Source organism: Sturnira hondurensis, unplaced genomic scaffold (genome assembly GCF_014824575.4).
Source record: "Sturnira hondurensis isolate 20B ecotype Veracruz unplaced genomic scaffold, ASM1482457v3 Scaffold0006734, whole genome shotgun sequence".
Lineage (NCBI taxonomy): Eukaryota > Metazoa > Chordata > Mammalia > Chiroptera > Phyllostomidae > Sturnira > Sturnira hondurensis.
Genome location: NW_028079365.1, coordinates 85,257 through 94,115, shown reverse-complemented (window position 1 = coordinate 94,115; position 8,859 = coordinate 85,257). Strand labels below are relative to the sequence as shown.

Below are 8,859 nucleotides of genomic sequence, written 5' to 3'. Positions count from 1 at the left end.
GCTGTGTCTGTGACCAACATCATGACTTCTGGCACCACCAGTAGCAGATAAATCCCACTCATGGCAGGGGAAGCCTACTGGAGCTAGGTGCTTTCCATACTTCATTTCTGGAAGTCCTCACAGCACCACCAGGTGTCCTCAGCTAGAAAATCCCAATACATGGGTAATAAAATATCTTCTCACTGTGAAAAATAAAAGAAAATATAACACAGGCTCATGATAAGTTGTAGGATTCTTTTTTCTCTGAAACCACAGTAAGAGTGAGGAGGATGAATAGAGACAGAGTGTGTTAATACAGCAGCTGGGGGTAAGCCAGGCATTCTTTTGCATTTTTTGACTTCAAGGAAATGAAAATTAACTACTAATGCTGGGAGTAGGATAGTATTTATTTTTATTCATCCATCCATTCATTCATTCATTCAGTAGCACATTAAGTACCTATCATATACTGTGGTCCACCTGAGAGGTTTATGGACACATAGTTACAACCGTGACCCATAGTAGCTACTAGTCTGTTTGCCAGGGACTCAAGATTAAGGAACTGAAATCAGTGTAGAAACAACAGAAGTTGGACATTGTAAATCAACATTGAATCACCTAGGAACCAAAACCTAATAGGCAAGCTCCCCATCAGGCAGGTGGGGTGGACCTGTGGTTGAGGGGCTGTTATTGTGGGCACTCTTGGAAGAACAGATGGAATGTGAGTGGTGAAAGTGACATCCAAAGTACCAACCATAAGACTGAAGTGAGAAAGGAAACCCAGTGTAACAAGAGAAGTGATGGTTTCACAGACATTAAGGTGATATCTGACAGCCAGGTCTTGGTGCTCTGCCAAATATAAGGCATTGAGTGATACTGTTTAGTAATGGAGAAGGATTTTGGCCTCACCCATCCTGGTTATCCTTAGGAAAGTCTTTTAGCCTGATGTGACTATCCAAATCAGCCATTGGCATAGATGTACATTCACCTATAGCACAGGCAATTTTGTGTTACCAGTTCATAGGTCTCCCATTCCAGGTTATCTGCATCCAAATTTGTGAAAAGCTGTCTGCTTTCTGCATCCTTGTAGTATATGCTCTCTCCCATAGCAACATCAAGAAAAGCAAAAAAAAAAAATGTATTATCTCTACTGGATTGTAATGAAAACTTCATGGACTTTGGGGACTGTGGTTTGAATACTCGCTCTACTACTTAAAATACTACAGTGAACTGAAGCAAATTACTTGTTCATTTTGTTTCCTTTTCCAAATCTGAGAAGTATGTTCAGTCATGATTGTCTCTCAAGATTGCTATATGGACTCAGTGAGGTAGTGGAGGTAAAGCAGTTACCACAGTGCCTTGGTACTCATGAAATATTATTGCACTTTTCTCTCTTTAATTGGGAATACTGTCATTGCTCTAAGGTTTGAAACCTAGCACAGGTCAGTGGCTGAGCTCTTATGTGATGGAGTCTGAGGCCATTCTTCCTTACCTCCTCTACTTTTGTGGCCTTAAAAACAGGATGCACCCAAATAACCATAGAGCTTAACTAGTATGTTCAAAACCCTTGGCTGCAAGTGACAGGATCCCACCTCTAACTCAAGCAAAACCAAGGGGTTTATTGGCTCACATAACTGAGAACTCTGGAGTTTCAGGAACAGCTAGATCCACAAGGTTCAGATGATGCTCTCCGGACTTTCTCCCCATCGAACTCTACTTTTCTCCTTGTGGTATGGATGTCAACCCCTCAGAGTCCCAGATTCATGCCATCCTAGCCTAGAGACTCCAGTATGGGGTGTGTAGTGGGGAGCAGAGGTAAGGAGCAAGACCCTACTTTCTCCATATACTTGGATATGTATAGTGTTTGTACGTATCCAATTTAGCAGTGGACTCTGATTGCACAGGACCCTGTTGGGTCCTATGGCCATCCTCAGAAGAATCACTCTTGTGGGAAACAGGTGGGTGGAGGAATTGAGAAGTCTAATCTGGCCTAGTATGAGTGATATGCTCAACTCTTGGGAGGGGTGTGAGGAGCAAGGCAAAGTGACTGATAGACCCACTGAAACTACAAAGGACTACAGTGCTAAGCAAATTACAGGTCTCCTCAGAACACAGCCGCCACACATCACTCTTCTGTTACAGAGTCACGCTGTGCCGTGAGGTATAAAACAATGTGAAATGGTTAGGTATGCTCTCCTGGGAAGGTAAACAAACATGGTACACCATGGAGAGAGGTGTGGTAGTTACAAAAGACACTGTGGTGAGGGGCAGCGTTGCCACACATGCACCAGAGCCCGGCTTTGTGTTTCAGCTGCTTCTCCCTTTCCCCTCCCAATCTCTCATGACTACCAATTCTTAGGCCTGTGCTCTTTTCCTTTCACTGTACCTGAGACTCCCAATATACAACATGGCTATTTCCTCACTGAATACCTCCTCTCTTAAGCCACTCCCTGAAGCTGAGTAGTATTTGACACACTGTCTTTGAGGAAAATACAACACTGATCACACTGTATTAGAGCACTGGGCACTTAATGAGGGCTTGATGGATTAATGGGTGAGAACACAGTACTGAGAGTGTGAATAACACAAATAACTAAACTCATCTCCATATTCAACAACAATTTATTAACACAGAAATGAATAAGGCTTGGCCCCAGTTCTCAGAATGCTTGGTGCAAAGGGGCAGACAATCACAAAGCTGCAGTAGAATCACAGTAGAATAAGTACTATCACTGAGGTACTCACAGACAAAGTACTTTGGAGGCACTGTGAGAGGGATACACAGGTAAGGGAGAAACAATTTTCCAATTAATACCTGCTTACAGAATTCAGGGAAGACTGCAGAGAAGTCACTTGTGAGTTGAATCTTGAAGGAGGAATAGAAGCCACCAAGTAAACAGTGAAGGAGTCCTACAGGCTGGGACTCAAGAGATGTAGATAAGGTCAGGTAAATGAGGGGTTCAGGGAACCAGGCATGAATGATGGAATAAGGGGTAAGAGAAAGTAAGGAATAAGTAGAATAGTCAAGCACAAACCCATAGCTCTACCGCAGAAACTTAAAGGTCTTGTTTCTCCAAGGAGAGGGAAGAGAGAAAGTAGGGTAGGAGGTCCTAAGATAAGGAACCCTGCTACTTCCTCAATCAGGCCACCGGGCTCAAACACTAAGGCTAGAGCTTCACAGTTGTAATATAATATCCCTAAGCCATTAAATCGTCAAAAGCCCTTCTTCAGAAGGGAATAATTTGTATGACTGCAGTTCTAAAGGGGAGAGAGACCCTACTATATTCATCTTTCTCAGGTGCTGCTGATTCTACCTAAGAAATAGCTCTACTTCTTTCAGGAAATCAGACAGGGTATGGAACCTAGAAGAGGAAGGCAGGCTAGGGTTGAGGCCTTGCAGTGAACTCACAACTTAATTGTAAAGATGGTTACTATAATGTCCATTTTTTTACAAAATTCTGTTTGTGTGTAACATAAAACTCAAAAATATATATTTACAAACACCTTTGTCTTATCATTCCTGTCCCCTCCATTTACTTCTTTCATACCCGTATGTATTTTAATATGCTTAAGTTAAAAAAACACTTTTAAGCTTTTTAATTTTAGCATTTTTCTATTTAAATATATTTAACTTTTCATTTGATTTTATTTGTTATTTTTAATGGTTTTAAATTTTTATCCTTTTTAAATATTAAGGTTTTTATTTAAATCTCTCAAATTGTCTAAAGTTCTTTATATATTTTTAAATCCTCTGTTCTCTAATAATCCTTTTTAGATTTTTTTACATTTTAAATTTTAAAATAAATTTTGTATTTTTATCTTGAATTGTTTTAAACATCCCTTTTAAAACTTCTCTAAACTTAAATTTGAATTTTTATTCCGTTCTGTATTATTTGAAAATTTATTTCTCAATAAACTTTCATGAATTTTGCTAACCTTTGATTTTCAACACGTATTTTGTGCTCTAATTTTAGTATTTACTTATATTAACATTTTATTTCATTTAAACTTTTAAGAGTTTCCTTTCATAACTTTTGAATTTTAAAGCTCAATTTTTCTAATTTTTTTAGTAAACTTTCATTTTTAATCCTTTTCCTTGTTTTATTTATTTTACCTTTTTAGAACTAAGAATTTCTAAAATGTTTTAAGTCTTATTTTAATAATTTTGAAGTTTTAAATTTAAAAAACTTCAATTGTATAACATTTAAAAATATCTAACTTAAAATTTTTCAACATTTAAAAACATTGTTTTAAAATAAAAAATGTGTTAAAAGTTTTCCTTTTAAAGCTTTTAAAATTTTCTTTCAAAATACTATCTTTTTTTCCTAAACTAGTAGGTCAGCAACAGCTGGAACACCAATTGTGAAGCTTTTTGCTGATGAATACCCCAACTTCCCACAATATCACAATATTTTTGTAGAACAAATGACATAGTAGTGCCAGAACACCTCTATTCACAATTTCCCCACCTAAAACATTTTAATTATGCTATATGTGACCATTTTTGACCATTCCTCCCTCCTCCCATTTAAGGCTGGTCACTAGCTAGTATTCATTTTTCCCACAGGCCATGGTAAAATATGTTCTTTATATTAAGGTACTAATTGTAATATAGGTGCTGTTGTCATTGTCCATTTCAGGAGGTTTTTGTGATATTTCAAGAGGTGTTCACTGTTGTATAGGTAGGCAGGTTTGTTTCACGGCAGGATCCTTGCCTATTTATTTCTCTTTCTTTGTTCTGGTAAGTGTTCTGATAAGACTAGTCTTTCTCTAGACCTTGTTTGTGATAGAACAGTAAATACCCTTCACTGTAGAGTAAGTCCTCAATGGTAGCCTTGGTGATGACTGCATCGTCACAGCTGAACCACTGGTCCTTTTGTTGCCGGATAAAGCTGGTGTAGTGTCCACTTTCCAAAGTTCCATGGTGATTGATCACTGCAAATAAGGAATACTTATTCTCGTTGGGCACACAATCTGTTGGTGGTTGGCCATCTTTCATTCTGCTCTCTTTAGTGGAGGCCAAAAATGGAGTCATGTCCAGCTCCAAGGGAAAAGAGATAAAAGTATTAATCTTTCGTCTTTGTTTGCCTAAATGTTCAAACCGCTTTAGATGAAAACAGGCCACAATGGGTAACTTCTTCATTGTGAGCTGTTTGGTAGATTCCTGGTAGCTTTGGCAACTACTACATTTGATTTTGGCACCACTTCCTAGGTGTTCTGGCCTTGTAAACCACTGTAGGCAGTCTGTGAGTGAGGGGATTCCTGGTATGTGGTCATTCCTACTCACTGTGCTGTCAGCTCTCTCTGGACTCTGGGAACTGAACGTGGCACAAGAGCCAGGCAAGTCCAAACTAATGTCCCAGCATGGATCTATTGTGGTGGAGACGCTATGGCAAGCTTGACATGTGACATCTGACTGCAAGCCACCTGTAAAAATTTGATCTATAATGCAGTTACAGCAGTTGGGGTTACCGGCTTCCTGCCCAACACTATCATCTTTGCTATGTCTATGCAGCACATCTAATATTGCAATAAGGAACTCATGGGCATCCTGCTGCCTGTACCCTGCTAAGTGTTCTGCATGGATCCATATCAAGTGCAGTAACTTATAGGGAATGTGAGGAGTTCGGCTCCCAGAGTACATTGCATGGAAAAGCGAAGACATTTCACAAACAAGACACAAGCTGGGGCTTGTCATTACACATTTGTGCTTGTCGGAGAGAAAGAAATCTTTCAGTAGAGGAATATGGGTAAGTGCCTGGACAATACAATTCATAAAGCAGGTGTTCCCAAGATTGATTAGCCCTCTCAGGCCTACAGTATAGACTGACTTTTTTCTCCTCTTTTTCTTGGGTTTCACCAATTTTGGCTCCTGTTCCTTTAACTCACAGGTTGATTGCTTCTCTTCAACACCTGATTCCATACACTGTTGTTGAGAAACATCTGTTGAGGTGGAAATTAGTAGGTTCAAAATTTTCTCTTTTGTTTCTTTGGCAATCTGTTCTATGTCTTTGTCATATACATAATCCTTACACATAAAGCAATATATAACCCCATGGTAGAGGTCTACAGCTAAATTGTGCTGTTTTGTTTCTGCATGTTTATGAATATGCTTTTCAGTAAAGCAGCCAAAAAAGACACAGGAGAGACAAGAGTGGAGTCTGTTCATATGGGTACTACATACATGACAGATGCACGACTTTGCCTTGCGCTTCCTAGTCTCTGGGGTCCCACTCCAGACGAAACGCTGGTAGATGAGCCGAAGGTTCTTCTGCCAGTTCTTCACTACTTTAAAACTCTCCACATGACAGCAGCCTGCTGGACCCTGATCAAACTCCACCTCCAGCAGCCAGTCCCCAAAGCCACCTCGATCCCGAGAACTGCCTATGTCACCAAAACAGCTTTGCCGCGTTGGGGGCCTGGGCGCCTGCCGGGATCTACGCAGAGGTCTGCGCCAGGGCCGGAGCCGCAGCGGTAGTGGGGGAGGATGGGGAGGGGTCGGGGGTGGGGCTGAAGGCCCCGGCGGGCCTCGGGAGCGGGCCCGGAGCTGGGGCCGAGGGCGGGGCTTGCGGCGTGGGCAAAGGGACAGGGAGCTGCTCTGCCAGCGAGGGGGCGTTGAAGGGAGCACCTTCTCATCCCCGCAGTTGTTGCTCCACGTCAAGTTCTCCTCTGGCACAGGCTTACACTCTTGTAGTGGTTCCAGCTTCATCTCCTCAGTTTCCTGGCCTGCACAAGCTTTCGCCGCCCCCTCCGCTGCCTCCTCGTCCTCCATCTCCCCCGCCTTCTCAGTCGCCTCCTCGGGCAAGGCTCCTCCCCCACCTCACGAGCTCCAGCAGACCAAAGAGGCGGAGGGCAAGGAAGCTTCTCGAATTTGGGCCATCAGCTCACCGCCAGGCAGAGAAAGGCATCTGGAATCGAGCTGCGACTGTAGAGGGAATGAGAACGGATTGCGGTGAATGATCTGGCTAGCTTCATAGCCACGGAGGGCCATTAGCACCCCGGGACCCTCCCACGGGCCCTCAAGCTCAGCCGCAGACGCGGCAGACTCCACCCTCTCTATTCAGAGGTCCCAAGCTAGGGTGAAGACAGACGGAGGCGGTTACCTGTTTTAAAGGCGACCGGACGGTGCCCGGGGTGGAGGGGATGGTGCGGAGTGGCGGGATGGGGGGGACAGAAGGAGGGTGGAAAAGGTAGAGGCGGCGGTACGGCCTGAGCTTTGGGGTGCAAAGATACGGAATCTTTAAAAAAGGCGCCACCCTCTGACTGCCTTTCCTGAGCCTTTAGCAGCCTCACTTTGGTACAGCTTCCTCTGACGTTAATTCCTTATATCCTAAAACACACTTGGGTCAATATTTTACCTTACAAATGGCTGAAAGGGGGCCACCTATGGAAAATGGACTCGGTAAAGAAAATGGCACCCTGCTCCCACCTTACCTATGCTTCTGGGGCTGTGTTCCACCTTCTACCCCCACCTCCAAGCAGTCTTTTGGTCAGCCACACTCTTGCGCCCTCTCACGCTCCTTCGCGCTTGTGTTCCCTCTCACACCTCGCTTCTTGCTTCAGCACCCTCATTCCCTATGACTCCTCTGAGAATTCGGAATCCTTCACACGCCTTTCACACGTTCGCCGCCCCCATCTTCAGTGTTTAATCTTCATAAAATCCCTGCCCCTTCCCGCTCCCTCCCCCGTAGAGCCCCCAGCCCCACTGTTCGTTTAAAGGTCTGGGTTACCTTGGGCCCCAGGCGCGTGATTCACAGCGTCACCAGCTGCTGCTGTCCAGGCGCTCCTCAGCCAGCCAGCCTTCTCTCCTGACCTCTCCTCAGGGCTGGTCACAAGGGGGCCGCCCCCTGGCCCCTCCCCTCTCAACGTGCGGCCCCCAGCCCCGGATTCTGCCCTCCTGTAGTGATGAATGGCGCTGCTGTCCCGCGCAGACAAACCTCTTCCTGAAACATTCTACTGGAAGTAACCACAGCGACGGATTCTAGAGGAAGCTTCTGAAATGGAGGTTCTGGCCTCACCTGGCTACAGGCCGGCGCTCCGCAGAAAAAAAGATTCTTTCCGGGGGGTGGGGTGGGGAGGAGGGAAGGGTGCAGGGATAGCAACTGCCTAGCAGGAATCCCTCAGGGACCCATCAGAGTCGAATATCTAGGAGTTAAGTGGAGAGAGGAATGTTATTCTGGAATGTGAGGAAAGGAAGAATAAGCAAAGACTTAAGGAGAGACCCGGGAACTTGCCAGCTGTGTGAGCTCAGATAAAACACCTAGCCTCTCTGAGCCTTAGTTGTATCATTTGTTAAACAAAAATGGAAATAATAATCCTAATTGATTATGAACACTAAATCGCTATGTATAAACTAAAGGATCTTTATGACAAACTATCTTTCATATCTCTCTTTTTCAGTCCCCGCCTTATAATCAGCCTATAGTATAATGCCTGATATTTAAAAGTATAGCAAAAAGGAACACTTCCTTCTTTTGAAACTCTCTCAAAGTTATTGCTCAGTTTACTGGATTAGATTATCCCTGCTAAGCAGTTCATGTACCTGAGCGTGCAATCAACAAATGTACGCGGATCCTTTAACTGTACTACTGTGCTAGATTGTGCTGTGATAGATGCAGAGTAAAACAGTTGGTAATCTCCAGGAATTCATAGCTCAGATTTTTCCTTTTAACAAACCCAAGGACACAACCCCCATGAAACTGTTAGATATGATAGGGAGTAAACAGTCGGGGAGGAGGAGGGAGACATGCCTGTTGAATCAGCAGTCCTGAGCCTGGTTGGATAAGATTGCCAGGAGTTCCGAATGTCACAAGCAGGGATAGCGAAGGAGGAGGGGAGTCCTTGAGACTCTGTGCTGGGAAAGAGATCCTCTGTAGCAAT

General features: G+C 43.8%; 1 protein-coding gene across 1 annotated transcript; it reads right to left on the bottom strand.

Moving 5' to 3' along the window:
* Positions 1–4,233: 4,233 nt before the first annotated feature.
* On the bottom strand, positions 4,234–7,037 carry USP51 (ubiquitin specific peptidase 51). The gene has a single exon (XM_037050376.1). It carries the CDS (start codon positions 6,749–6,751, stop codon positions 4,739–4,741), a length of 2,013 nt encoding a protein of 670 aa, XP_036906271.1. The 5' UTR covers positions 6,752–7,037; the 3' UTR covers positions 4,234–4,738.
* Positions 7,038–8,859: the final 1,822 nt, after the last annotated feature.

What these genes read in the sequence shown, in the direction of transcription:
- USP51 (XM_037050376.1), bottom strand. Translation starts at nt 6,751, where the DNA reads ATGGAGGACGAGGAGGCAGCGGAGGGGGCGGCGAAAGCTTGTGCAGGC.